The following is a 15,412-nucleotide window of genomic DNA, read 5'->3' as shown; positions in this document are numbered from 1 at the left end:
CCCCCGGCGGCCCCCCCCCCCCGGTCGTCTCTACCCCCCATCTCTCACACCGTTATGTTGGTTTCGTATAATGTTAGAGGCCTTAATATACCTGAAAAGCGGAGGATGATCCTCTCTGAGCTACATCGTCAGCGGACTCAAATAGGGTTCCTCCAGGAGACTCATTTCGCAGCGGTTAAACCCCCTACACTCCGAGATCGTTACTACCCCACGGTATATCATAGTTACTCCCCAGATAAGAAACCCCATGGGGTGTGCATCCTCTTGTCTCAGTCAGTCACATGGTCCCAGCTTGACATGTATGCCGGCGAGGAGGGCAGACTGCTTATGATTAAAGGGAGGATCGGTGCCACTTTAGTTACCTTGGTCAATGTCTACCTGCCTAACCAAAGTCAGCTCACATTCTTGGATCGGGTGTTGGAGCGGATAGACGACTTCAGGGAGGGACAGTTAGTAGTGGGGGGATATTTTAATCTTCTGCTGGATCCGCACCTGGACTCCTCGGGTTCATCCTCACACCTCTCCTACACAGCTTTAAAAAGGCCGAAGAAGCGACTTCACCTTTTTCAACTGGTGGATGTTTGGCGTATTCACCATCCTTCCACACGTGATTATTCCTTTTACTCTTGTACTCATAAGGTCTACACTCGTATTGATCTATTCTTGGTTCACCTGGCCTCTGTCTCGAGCTCAAACATTGGTAATATTTCCATCTCCGATCATGCCCCCATTGAGATAATCGTGGACTGGGATCCAGATACTCCTCGTTCATGGCAATGGCGCCTGAATGAATCCCTGATTTCTGATCCCACCCTTGCATCTGAACTAGCCCAAGATTTACGGTCCTACTTCACTCTGAACACCCCCTCGGAATGTTCCCCATATGTGGTCTGGGAGGCTCACAAAGCGTATATAAGGGGTACTCTTATCAAAATGGGATCTAGACTTAAACGTAAAATGCATATACAGTCATGGCCAAAAATATTGGCCTCCCTGCATTTCTGTCAGATAATGCACCACTTTTGTTTGTATTGGTATGACACAAAAAAGTGGAGGAAAAAAAAGCCAAATCTGACACATTCCACGCAAAACTCCAAACATGGACCCGGACAAAATTATTGGCACCTCCTCCAAATTGCAAGAAATAATTGCATTCTGAGTTTTTGTGGAAAAGCATGGACAATCTCAAGGTTACAAGTCCATTTCCAGAGATCTTAATGTTCCTGTGTCCACTGTGCGCAACATTGTCAACAAGTTTACAGCCCATGGCCATGTAGCTAATCTCTCTGGACGTGGACGAAAGAGAACAATTGATCAAAAATTGCAACAAAGGATTGTTTGAATGGTGGATAAAGACCCTCGATCAACTTCCAGACAAATTCAAGCTGACCTTCAGGCACAGGGTACAACTGTGTCAGCTTGCACTATACGTCGCCATCTGAATGGAAAGGGACGCTATAGTAGGAGACCCAGGAGGACCCCACTGCTGACACAGAAACATAAAAAAGCCAGATTGGAGTTTGCTAAAACTTACCTGAGGAAGCCAAAATCCTTTTGGGAGAATGTGCTGTGGACAGACTAAACAAAATTGCATCTTTTTGGTCAGGCACTTGTACTTGGTCTGGAAAAAATGGTATGGATGCATTATAAATATTTATATATGTGTATGTATATTAAAAAATCACTGCTATGGGGTTCCTGGGATTTGTGCATACCTGATTAATGTATGATGTGCGGTACCTCTTTCCCCAGCCCCACCGAACGAAGCTCCACCCCCTGTTGGATGAAGCCCCGCCAGACGACACCCCGCCCCCTCACTTGATCCTCACAGCTGAGGGCTCTGCCCATGACAGGTTGCACAGCGGGGAGGATTTCCCTGCTGTGTAACCTGTTAGATGCCGATCTGAATGGAGAAAAAGCTGTCAGCTTCAGACATGAAGCTGACAGTTTTTTCCTCCATAATTCTAGGTGAGGCTCTGCCTCACCTGCCTACCTTGACCGCACGTCCATGCCCCATAGCCAATGCTCCTTAAAAATGACAGCTGCCTCTTAATTTTTTTTTTTTTCTCTTGGAGCTGGAAAAATATCAGTACTTGTACCAAGCAGGGCACCTTGGTACCTGTGCATCCCTAATAATATGTGTGTGTATGTATGTGTATGTGTGTGTGTATATAGATATATCTATATACACACACACACACACACACTGAGTGGCCAGATTATTATGACCACCTGACATTCGAGGCTAATTAGCTATAATTTTGCGCTGAAGTTGCTAGAGGGCCAGACCATTATAAATAGGGAAGCAGGTTGTTTACCATGACAGTAGAAGTTATTTTTTTGAAGATATGGGTAAACAACGCGATTTAACAGCCTTTGAACGTGGGATGATTGTTGGCGCGAAGCCATGGAGCGAGTATCAGCAAAACAGCAGAATTTGTTAAATGTTCAAGAGCAGCTGTTGTTAGTGTTTAAAGACTGGACTGTCAGTCGAAAATCTGGGTCTGAATGTGCAAATTGTGGCCGTCAGCGACTAGTCAATGTCGGGGCAGAACGGAGAGTGGCAAGACTGGTACAAGACAACAGAAGGGCAACAGTGCAGTAAATTACTGCAGATCTTAATCAGGGATCCTCTCAAATGATCTCTGAACGCACTGTTCACTATACACTGCATCGTATGGGATATGGGAGCCGAAGGCCTGTTCGAACACCTTTGCTGTCTGCAGTTAACAAGATAAAACGTCTCTAATTCACACAGGAACACAAGGATTGGACAATCGAGCATTGGAAAAAAGTAATGTGGTCCGATGAATCACGTTTCCAGTTGCATCATGCAGATGGCAGAGTGAGAATTTATCGGGAACAGCATGAAAGCATGCACCCCACATGCATGACTACAACCCTTCAAGCTGGTGGGGGCAGTGTTATGGTTTGGGTCATGCTTTCCTGGCATGATTTGGGCCCTTTAATTCATGTAAAACAACGTCTGAATAGCACAACATACCAAAGATGAAGTTCATCCTATCATGTTGATGGTGTATCCCAATGGAGATGGCTTCTTCCAACAAGACAATGCGCCATGCCACGGTGCTCGTATTGTGCAGGAGTGGTTTCAAGAACATGAGGGAGACTTTACCTTGATTAGGGGCCCCCACAATCACCAGATCTCAATCCAATTGAGCATTTGTGGGCGGAAGTTGAAAGAGCCATCAGGCAGCTGGTTTTACAAGCATCAAATCTCACAGAACTGGACAGTCTTATTCATCAGGCATGGTGTCAGATTCCTCGCATCACCTTTCAACATCTCGTGGAGTCAATGCCAAGAAGAATCGCCGCAGTATTGAAGGCAAAAGGTGGCCCCTTTTACAACTACCTGTCCACTGCAAGTTGATCACAGTACCCCCCCCCACACACACACACACACACTAAGTGAGTACTGGGTTATTGTATTCCTAATGGTAAGGTTGTTTATGGCTACTGACCATGTACTGTGTTGCTAAAAGCACCACAAAGGCATTTGAATCTAAGGATGCATTGATTTTTTTAAGTTATGAGTGATTGCAGCAGTGATATGAAGGGCTCTCTTTATAAAACTTAGCTGATGAGAAAGATGTCAAGATAGATGTTCAAGAAATGTTCCTTTGTGCTTTGATACAATTTTTAGGGACTAAAAGCTATGTTTATTGTTGACTTGAGGAAGTGCTTTGAATGATCTTAAAAAGAAGAGGAGTATGGACGATTTTTATGCAAAAATATGTTTTGCTTTGATAAAAAAATAGTTTTGTATTTAAGTCTTAGTGCTATATTCTCGATAAAATCAGGATATAAATGAGGAGTTCCTTGAATAATAAATATCCAATGTTTCTTCATAATTTCTTGCAATGCAAGATTAACTATTACACTAGTAGTAAACACGTGACACACTCACAAGCAATATGTACATGCTTTATGCATGCTTTAAAGTATGCTAATGTTCAGATTTAGATGGACAGATGTCCCACCAAGGACAATACGTTATGAGCTAATTGGCTGTCCTTGAATATGTTGCTGTGCTGCTATGGTGTGCAGAGATCTTCTCAGCCAACAACCAGCATGTGAAAATATGGTTCCTATTTCTCCTTCTAACAGAGAAAGGTCAGCATCAGGGATGTTCTTATCTTCTTATATATATATATATATTTATACTGCTTGAGAGACATTACAGGTAAAACTCGAATAATTAGAATATCGTGCAAAGTTCATTTATTTCACTAATGCAACTTAAAAGGTAAAACTAATATATGAGATAGACTCATTACATGCAAAGCAAGATAATTCAAGCCGTGATTTGTCATAATTGTGATGATTATGGCTTACAGCTCATGAAAACCCCAAGAACCCCAAATCCACAACCTCAAAAAAGTGGATTATTACATGCAATCAATAAAACAAGGATTGTACATAGAACAATATCGGACCTCTGAAAAGTACAAGCATGCATATGTTCTCAGTACTTGGTTTGGGCCCCTTTTGCAGCACTTACTGCAATTACTTTTGTACAATATTCTAATTATTCGAGTTTCACCTGTATAGCTGAATAAATATAATGTTGTGCTTTTACAAAGAGTATGTGTTTTTTTTCATATCTAATATACTGTATGCTTTTATATTAACTTAGCATGGTATCAACACTGACCTACTCAAAAAAGACTTCACAATATTGTATTAAATTGTTAGTTTTTTGAGCCCTTGGTAGGATGGGCAGTGTGCCATGTCTGCCATCTGGATATCGTTGGACAGATGCAAGGGCCACATTTGCTTCATGATCCCTATCTTTCCAAGCATTTTAAAGAGATGCAGGTCATAGCAGGGGTCAGACTGGAGGGACAAAGTTTGGATGATGGCAATTCTGCTTTGCTTCCTAATGGGGCAGAACAGAGTTTCACCGAGGTGGCAGAATACCTTTGCAAAACATTAAAAGCAATGCCATATGAGATCTACTCTTAAAACATACAAGCCAGTTTAGGAAATAAGTATTGCAAGAGGAGAGCAGCTGCCTGCAGTGTCTGTGTAGCACATATCCTTGGGCTGTAATGAGGCAGATTTACTGTGTGCTTGATTCTTGAGGGGACCCAGTGGGCTGCTTAAAAATAGATTGAAAGCTGTTTACTCACCTAGAGCTCCACTCCAGCCAACCCAAAACCAAGATCAGCTGGCATAATCACCCACTTACTTATGTCTCTCAGGGACTGCCTATACATAATTCTCATCTGTGCATCCAACACCCTACCCTGCTGCATTCATTATTACATCTATTCACTACACAAAATAAATAGATAAATGGAATACCTAGCATTTTAGAGGGAGCAATTAATTGTTAATGGATGCAGCGAGCGGGGCTGAGAGATGAACTTTATAGATCTTACTGTCATTCCCCCTGAAAATCGGCTTTCAAGAAAATGGAAATATTGGTGGAGTTACAGAAAGGGATGTGCACTTCACCAAAAGTGATTAGTGCAGACATTATTTGGGCTTTATTTCCAAATATGGCATCATTCATGATCTGGCTCCTACTACATTCATGCCGTATTCCTTAACAACAAACAACAAAAAATAGGTTGGTTTTTGAACTATCGTTAACCGCCACTAAATGAAGAGATGAGTTGTAGAACATAATAGAGGGTTATATAAATATTAAACCACTATCGAAAAACGTAAAAAGCTGTTTGTTTGTTTTCTGCAAAAAAGTAATGCTGGCATTGCCATTGCAGGAGTATTTCTGTTAAGAAGTTATTCTACATGTGCAGCAAACCCATTCTGCTCTATATATGATTAGATAATCTATTCAGTAAATAGAATATACACTATATGATCAAACATTCGTGGGCACCTAACCATCACAACTTTGAGTTTCTGGGACATCCAGTTTAAAATCATAGCCCTTAAAATGTAGTTGGGCCTCTTTTGTGGCTATAACAACCTCCACTCTTCTTAAAAGGCTGTCCACGAGATTTTGGAATGTCTGTGGGATTCGTGCCCATTCAGACAAAAAAGCAGAGGTGAGGTCAGGTACTGGTGTTGGATGAGGAGAGCAGACTTGCAATTGGTGTTTTAATTCATCCAAAAGGTGTTCAGTAGGGTTGAGGTTAGGCCTCTCTCTGTGCAGGCCACCTGAGTTCCTTCACACCAAACTCATCAAAATCTTTGTGGAGCTGGCTTTGTGCATATTCATGCTGGGGTCAGAAAGGGGCCTTCTTCAAACTGTTGCCACAAGGTCTGAAGCGCACAATTGTCTAAAATGTATCTGTATAATGTAGTATCAAATTATTCTTCACTGGAATCACAGGAAATCAATTTTACCAAGAAAATATCTCAAGGTGTACTTACAATGTTAAGTAACAGATCCTACTACAATAAGAAAAGTAGAAGAGGGGAAGAGTATGCTTAACAGAGATGTTTATTTTTTCAGTCATTTCTATTTTACTGCCAACATCTTTCCTAAAAATAAAGTCTCATTTTCAGCCACATCTGTTTATAAGGTTTATCATTTTGTATTAGACGTTATCCGTTGCACTTGAGACAGTCATTAGGAGTACTTTGCAGTGTTAAGTGGATTCAGTATGTTTATCTCCTTCTGAAATGCTCTGATAAGCCTTTATTTCTGAGCGAATTTTGAGATCAAAAGCTAAGGCCTCCAAATACCAGCTATTTATGGCAATGTTCTCTAGGGAATTAACTGTCGTGTAATCATTCTCACCTCCGAAGATCATTATGTGCTGGACAAGATCTTGTTCACCTAGAGTTATTTAACTTTCATCTTTCACAAGCATTGTGGCATGTTGCACCTTGGGCTGTTTCATCCCTTGTAAGCAATGATTTTGTGTTAAATGAAAGGAGTAATCGCACTGACACTGCTTCCCCGTCGCTAGCAAACTGCACTGGGAAGGTGAATACAATAAATTACAATAAATAGCCAAAGCACTACATTTTGCATTCTCCAGACACTTCCCAAAGCTGTGCTTTATCATTGTAAAACACCCTCTGAAAATATATTTGGGATACCATAAAAAAACTGCAACTCAAAATCATATGTAGTCCTGCCCAGGGGAGGACTGGGCTAGGTGGCAGGACAGCATTTCCCCCTGGGCCAATACAAATATAATATGTTTGGTTGGTAGTCCAAAGTGCAAATACGGAAATACTTTATTTGTATGTAAATATACCAAAAACTAAACAGCCTGTGTAATATGAACACCTTTTGAATGTAAGATCCTAAAGCAATGATTTTATCTTCAAGTTTATCGATCTTTAGAAACAGAAACCTTTCCACTTAAAAAATCTCCAGGGACCTGGCACTGCCATTGGAAATCATGCACAGGTGACATCTATGATCTCTTGGCAGGAATGAACAAGGACTGTGTACAACAATGGCAACAATGCCTCCTTTCATATAACAACTGAAACTGAACACAGTAGCCTCTATCTCTGCCATCTCTTCCCAGGACTTTTTTTGTGTTTTGGACTATACAGTAGGATACTTGATCATTGCAGGACCTACAAGATATAAGTAGCAACATAATGATTCCTTTTTGTTTTATCAAGCTATGTTATGATAGCACACACCCTTCTTTAAAGGATAAGTGCACTGTCAGAGAAAGTGCACTTATCCTTTTATGAGCTCTACCCTGACCTAACTGATCCTACCCTTCTCTTTGCACATATTCATGTATACTTCAAAACAATACCCACTGCCTCCGGTGATATTTTACATCCCATGATGCAAGTCCCCCACATACACTGTGCACTGTTCTTCAGCACCAACCTTCTTCTGGACTGAATGATGGCCAGCCCCATTTAACTTCCTGTGAACCTAGGAAGCCATTCCCCTGTGGGAGTTTTATTACTGTCTCACAAAAGAATGCTGCATAAAAGGGTGCTCATGTCAAAACTTGACCTGTTCTGTGCAGCATTATATTGAAAAGTTTGACCCTGGAGTCCCCAGGCTCTGTTGTGCACAAGTGGTTCCACACCAAGTATTCCTCCCATCTCCAAACAGCACAGTTTACAGTTTGTTTAAAACAAAATATTGTGTAAATATACAGAAAGAAAACTGCAAATTTTACTGAAAACGTAAATTTTCTTTGTGATCTTTTTGATGAAATGTAAACATTCAATTAATGCTGTCATAAGAAATAAGGAAAGTATGAGGGCTGTGATTACTGGCCTGCTTCTGAAAATGCTAGTTGCCAAAGCATCAACATGGCAGTCAGGGAAACTGACAAATTGGCACCTGCTCTAAAGCCCTTACTAGTTTCCATTCCTGCAAACTTTGTTCCAGCTCCCTATGGCCAATCCAAAAGAAAGAAAGGGTTACTGATATCTCCAGCATTAGTACTAAAACTCTTGATAGATAGGAATCTAGTATACTTAAAGGACAGTGGGAAAAACCATTATTCTCTCATGGCCAAATCTTCTCACTTCCAGTGTCTTTTTGCTGTATGCCATGTGAAAAATTGTGTCGGTTTGACATCTCATACCTTTTCACCTATATATATACATAGATATATACATAGGTATATACACACAGCTGAATGTATTCCTCATAGCAAGCTTCTCTTGGAATACTACTAGTGAGAAATCCCTCATTAAACAATGTATTCATAGCCCATTTACTGCTTCATGACTGAAACGGATTGTCATGCTCATTTACTGGTGAAGTATGCTTCATTGACTTATTGAAAGCCTTTTCCCTTGGCTGTACCTGGCACAACTGTGATTATTGTGTAAGTAAAATTAGTAATTGATTTTCTAGCCACCTTTTCTTCTAGATCACATGCATTAGCTAACTACAAAGGTAACTGCAAAGCAGTACTACAAAGCCCAACAGCCACTTCAACTGATCTAAAACAATGTTTAATGTTTGTATATGGGGAATAGCCCAGGATATATTATATTAGACACCTTCCGATAGCCTTTTTTGGTCAATGACTGTAAATTTAAACAGAGGAAAACAAAAAAATAAAGGTCTTTCTAAGGCAGGTGAAAAAACTCAGTTTAATTCAGCAATGTATGAGAGCGGATATCCCCCCCTTATATGAAAGCGCCATTACTGAAATCAATATGCTAAAATGAATACATATATCTCTTTTTACCTGACTCATCCATTGCACTATTCTTATTTTCTAAAGCTTCTTTCTACCCCTGTTGTATCTTGAAAGTGGCATTATTGGTGGCCAGCTTCTTGTTCTCTATTCTTTTTTGTAGGAGGCCACTGATGACAACAGCACCAGATCTTGACAAATTTCTGAAAAATTGGCCTTTTTTCCCCAAGATCTTGCATGATCTTGGTGGGAGAGAGGCATGTTTCCTTTTTTTTTTGTACACAAGAGATTTTCCTGGAAGGCACTGGTGGTCTGCAAAGAGCACTTGGATGAGGTTGAGCTGCCTAATGGAGGTTCTTTTAATCAGAGTACTGGCTGAATGGATTAAAAAAAATAATGTGACAGAGAAAAGTTTATATGTGTAATTTAAATGTGTATTTAGCTGTTTGGAGTTCAGCTTCAATGTGTGAGTTTTGACTGCAAGACCAAAACAAAATAAAACTTTGCCCAATTTTACTTGGTTATGTGATAGAGCACCCCAGGATAATGTATTCTCAGTGAAATAAAGAAAACTAGACAACTTGCCCATAGGGAGCATATACATGCCTTCTTTTATTTGTTTCTTTCTTTTAATATTTACTTGTATGGCAGAAAGAAACAAGCATGTTCAGTTGCACTGTAATTAGCCTTCCAACAAATGTGTACACCTTTATATCTACTGCCAGTTTGTATCAGTTTGTGCAGAAGCAGGGGATGATGGGTTCATCGTTTATCAACCAGCAATGTATACTGTTTATAACAACGAACTCCCAAACTGCGCTTCTCTATAGCAATTGCCCTACTATTCTAAATCGTGTAAGCTGCTGTGCTATTAAGTGAAATATCCACTGTGAAAACAAACAAACCATGTTTTTTGTACTTATTGAACAGCTATAACAAAAGTTATCCTTTAAATCATAAGTCATCTTTTCTTCTAGCCCCTTTATAAAGAGTTGCCCATTAAATGTTTCTTTTATAGTTCATAAAAGTCTGCTTAATAAAATACATTGAATAAGTGTGTTTCCTCTTACTTTCTGCAGGCTACAGACAATGACGTTGGAACATTTGGAAAAGTAAATTATTACTTCAGTGATGATCCTGATAGGTAAGAATGGCACATGCATAAAGAATTAAACAATAAAAGCAGAACTTAAAAGCCTGATGCATCAGAGCTAATCACATGCATTACAATCTCATGGTACAATCTCCACAACTTTGTAGTGCAAGGGATCTAATAGAGTGCTAACAAGTGCCTTGGGAAATCGTTATAATAGATTGTGTTTGTACACTACCTTAAGCATAAGGTAAGGATTGCTGTAGATACTGTGTGAGAAGGGGCAATTATTTCCCTGTCTTTCATTTTTAGGAATATATCTTCCTACCCATGGCCAATCATGCCCTTATATGGACAAATTTGGCCAATTAGGCATTGACATCTGATCTTTAATATCCAGAAGGGGCAGCAACAGCCAACCTCTGATCACCATATATGGGGCAAATATAGTCACTACAACACCACGTCAACCATTCTTACAGTTTATTATTGGGTGTTATAAACATGGCATATTTATCGGTGTATATCACACAGAAGGAGGCTTCTCTCTGTCTGTGATACTGCTCACCACTGTAGACTTCTGCTTCACAAACCAATGTGCAATCCTCTTGCAAATATAATCCTTGCCCAGTGTCTTGTGTCTTGGGTTTAAAGGCTGGACTGTAGGTGGCACCACCCTTTACAGCAAACATTGGGCTACATTTATCCTGCTCCTGCATGCTAAAAATCTACTCTTTGGCATCTAACAGATAGTGGGAAGAAAGATTGTGCTGTATAACATTTATAGGAATCCACAGATGGAAATCAAGGCAGAATTTTTCATCTAAATCCAACACACTTTTGGAAATTATTGGAACTTGCCATACTTCCAAAACATTATTTTTCCAGTACATTTTAGCTTTAAGTATAGGTATTTGAAGTATAACTGTGGTCTCCTATTAAAAAGGGCTGCAGTATTTAATTATAAGTGCATCTAAACCTAATTTCCTTTTCTCTTGCCTTCTCCTACAAAGTCCCACATGCTGATTCTGCCAGTGAAGTCAATGCAATGCAGTTTACTGGCAGGCAGGGGGGAAAGGGCAACTGGTTTTAAGAATACTTAAAAAACATAAACTAGGGAAAATCAAATTGGGGAGAGGAATTGGCGTTGAATATTTTGTGCAATTGAATCAAAAGGTGAAATATATAGTGGGATTGTGTGGCTATGCAAAAAGGCAGGTATTGGCTGGTGTACTAAAGGAGATTGGAATCGTCGCATAATACATTATGTGAATATCTACTTCAGTTATCCAGTCATGTAAAAATGATATTCTTGTTCACTTTAAATACACAATCATGTATCACTCAAATAAATAAACAGGATGTTGATTTTCACAGGCTGGATAAATAAAGTGAATATTCACACAATGTATAGTGTGAACATTCTCATCTAGTAAGTCATCCTCGTTATATTTGATTTTAAGCCTCTTGGCGCTGGATAATGATGTACATTTTTGGAAACTATTACATGGCATCCCATTATCCAAGTTGCTAAGTATGAACTGGGAATTATTTATGAGAACTTTATAAAGGAAACCTAGGAGTGTTGGCTTTAGAAACAAGTGAAGCATAAACAAATCTGGTAGAGATAAACAACAACTCTCCAAATGTACTTCTTACAGTTTGAACTGCAGAATGCAATTGATTACTGTAAGCAGCTTTTTCGGCTGCCTGATTAAACGTTCTTCTTTCATCTAGCTGTGTTCCTGTTGCTTCCCTGCTACATGAGTTTTGTTCAGCTCTGCAGATAAGAGCTCTGGTGACAGCATGGCTTCTGAAGCAGAGAATATGACAGAAGCAGAAAGGGGGGTAAAGGGGAGATACCAATATTTGACGCATACTTTGCTGCTACTTTTTTTTGTTATTATTTTTTGTAAATATTTTATTTATTATATGTAAATTTCCTGACATAGTGTTGATTTAGCATGTAAAATGCCATCAAAGAACAGCAAAGAACATCAACATAGCTGGGAAAACTATTGGTAAACATTTCACCAAAGTTGTCACTGTATGCAACAGAATAGGAATAGTATAGCAGAGAATGACTAGTATTACACTGACAATTTGGTTATAGTGTGAGGAGCATTTTTTCACAGCAAATGGTAGGTTTAATGATACATGAGATGATGGTTTGCTCTTGACTGTGCAAGTACTTTAGAAACAGAGAAATGCTAGTAACAAACATTGTCTACTTTAACTATAATGTTACACAAATAACACAAAATAATATGTGTGCTTACTGTTTCAAACAAGAACTGGATAGCTTGGTATTTTGGAGTTGTGATAGCAAACCTCCCAACTTTCTGAGATTAGAGACACGTTCCAGCACAATGTATTTAGGCAATGAACACACCCCTGCTTTGCCCCTAGTTATGTGTACCATTAAGAATTTATATTTCGAAAAATGATTGGTTAAACTCAAAATGTTGCACCCTTACTTTTCATTGATGCTGGCTTTTTGAAAAAACAAATGAGTTAATTAAAAGATAAGGTGATGTGGTTTTAGTTAAGTGTAGCACTCACCCCAAAGGAGTCAATGGATGGATTGGTCCCTCCTAGCCTTTCTTGGGTTGACAGTTCCATTACTGCTCCAAAAGGTGGAAGGAAGGATGGAGGGATTGCTGTGGATTATTAAGCACTACATGAACTACACTCTGTTAAGCTCTGCTTGGTTTTCAGGTTCTTACTTGACAAGGACACAGGTGTAATAACACTGATTGCCCGACTAGACTTTGAGACTACCCAGCGCTACACCCTCACAGTGATTGCACGGGATGGCGGTGGTGAGGAGACAACCGGCCGTGTACGTGTCAACGTATTGGATGTCAATGACAACACCCCTACGTTTCAGAAGGATTTATATCTAGGCGCAATCCGAGAAAATGAACCATCTGTAACCACAGTAATTAAACTTAGAGTGAGAAGTACATTTTTCTCTATTCTATTTATGTAATCTTGTCTGGCTTTTTTTTTTTTTTTGCATCAGATTTTTTTTGGCCAAGACTGATGATTTGTCCAAGTCTGTTGTTGATTATTCACAGCAAAGTCTAACGGCTCGGTTAAACCTTTTATGCATATTAATCCCCTGGAATTAGTGATAATAGTTTAGAGCAAACTGCTTCTAATCAACTGCACACAAAGGTTCAATTGGTAAAATTTCTCTGCCAAATGTGAGCTGTTTTTTTCATAGTTTTTAGTCACAATATGATCCTCCTGTTCTCAGAAATGGCACTGGGGTATTCAGCTGCAAAGGACATTGTTTTAAAATAAGATTCCAGCTGGGCCAGGCCCAGATATTGAATGAATTGCTTAATATGTCATCCTAAAGATCACACACCTGGATAGCAAGTCACAATGAACCTCTGTGGTTCACTATATATGAGGTTATTTTAACACCAAGGACTAACATAAAGAGATGCAAACAGGTTGTTTTGTATTAAATGGCACATCTCTTTAAGTTCTTTGGAGAGTAACCTAAGCTATTTTATTAATACCAGAGGTAAGCATATGTACTGTACAATATTCTAGACTGTTTGTGATGTTAACTCTTGTAAAAAAAAAGCTTGCCTATTTATTGGTTGTGAGGATTGGTTTGGGCTTTAGAAACATTGGTTTAGAAGTATAGGTTCTTAAGATTATATGATATTGTAGAAAGAACGTTTATTCCATCAAGTTAGCTTCACTGTAACACATGTGAATGCACAGCAGTTTGTACAGTGCACTGTAGTGCCATTAATTTAGAATGCCAATCCAATGCACACGTACAGTAACTGCCATTGTACCCAGGCTGTAGTACAACACAACGCACATGTCCAGTGTTGTGTAACAAAAATGGAGCAGGTATATTTCATCAGGTGTGTTGACAACCTATTCAATCCCGTTTTTTTGGGACACACCCCCAAACACATTACTTACGTGTAATGCTGTGTATCCCATCTCCTTCAGGCTGCTGCTTTTTTAAAAAAATACTCCCTTTTATGCCGCCTTCATAGCCGCCAGATAGTTCCCTGAGTGTCTTTCTTCTGGTGCTGTATGGGTTAACAGAAGCTGCTGCTAGTGTGAAGAGTTGCACCACTCTCCTGCTGCTACTCATGCTACTATTTTCCCAGAATTAATTGCATATTGGGAATGGGCGGTGGAGGTCCTGCCATTAATTCACTCCTTCTCCATTAACAGAATGCAGTGTATTGCGGGAGAATAATAGTACAAGTTGTCTTAATGTAGAAGAGGGTGTGAACAGATGGGAAAGCACACTATTGCTCCGGAATGTATCTATAATTTATTGTCAATGAAACAGATGTATGTTATACTAAATATTCGTTTCTGCATTTGTCTTTTATTAAGGCAACTGATGAAGACTCTCCTCCAAACAACCAAATTACCTACACCATCACTGAGGCTTCAGCATTCCGCAACTATTTTGACGTCTCAATTTCTGAGGGTTATGGAAGTGAGTAGAGAAAATTTGCAGGTTTAGATAGAGCTAAGTGTTTACTGTTTTTATAGGTAAATTTACAATCCACCATTCAACAATTTTCAAGAAAAGTACTACTACATATGATCTTAAAGGGTATCTATAGTCAGTTTTTTTTTAGTTATGGATGGAGTGAGGAAGGATTAAAACTCTAGTCCCAATCTCTTTAATGCAGGGCACACACCTTACAACCATCGCAAGACTTTTGTCTTGCGATGGTTGTAAGGTAATTAAAAAAATGTACGATCTGCCTATCTTGGACAGGCAGATTGTACTTGCGATGATCGCAAGCCCACCCCGCTGAGGGGCGGGCTTCCTATGACCGCAATGCTGAACGGGCAGTGTGCGTTTGCGCACACCGGCCCGTGCGGCTTTTATCTTGCGAACATGCCACAAACCAGCCGAAAATCGTACGCTGTTCGGCTGGTTTTTGAACATGTTCCTAAGATAAAAGTGGTACGACCTTACAGTAGTAGAGGTCACATGCCTTCCACACACCTTACGATAATCGTATGAACGCGGGATTTCCCGCGATTATCGTACGATTATCGCAAGGTGTGTGGGCACCTTAACAACAACACAGAAGTATCTATGCTAAGTCAAGCAGGGGAAGATACAAACTCTGACAGCTTTTTATTGTTGTCTGTTTCACTGCCTCAGATTTTCCTTCACATCCTGTCTGGTAAAATTTTGTCCCCAGAACAGAAAGTGAGGGGAACTCTAACC

At 39.7% G+C, this 15,412-nt stretch overlaps 1 protein-coding gene across 1 annotated transcript in view; it reads left to right on the top strand.

Annotated features, from left to right (window-relative positions):
- The window catches only part of CDH23 (cadherin related 23), a 782,513-nt gene that overhangs the window by 452,406 nt on the left and 314,695 nt on the right, over positions 1-15,412 (top strand). Inside the window, exons 15-17 of the mRNA XM_018553073.1 lie at positions 10,160-10,224; positions 12,892-13,129; positions 14,557-14,662. Of these exons, the coding sequence (XP_018408575.1) occupies positions 10,160-10,224; positions 12,892-13,129; positions 14,557-14,662 (409 nt within the window). The remainder of the gene's footprint in view (positions 1-10,159; positions 10,225-12,891; positions 13,130-14,556; positions 14,663-15,412) is intronic.

Source organism: Nanorana parkeri, unplaced genomic scaffold (genome assembly GCF_000935625.1).
Source record: "Nanorana parkeri isolate BGI_ZX_2015 unplaced genomic scaffold, ASM93562v1 scaffold108, whole genome shotgun sequence".
Taxonomy (NCBI): domain Eukaryota; kingdom Metazoa; phylum Chordata; class Amphibia; order Anura; family Dicroglossidae; genus Nanorana; species Nanorana parkeri.
The sequence above is the reverse complement of the archived record's forward strand: the minus strand, read 5'-3'. Positions and strand labels throughout refer to the sequence as shown.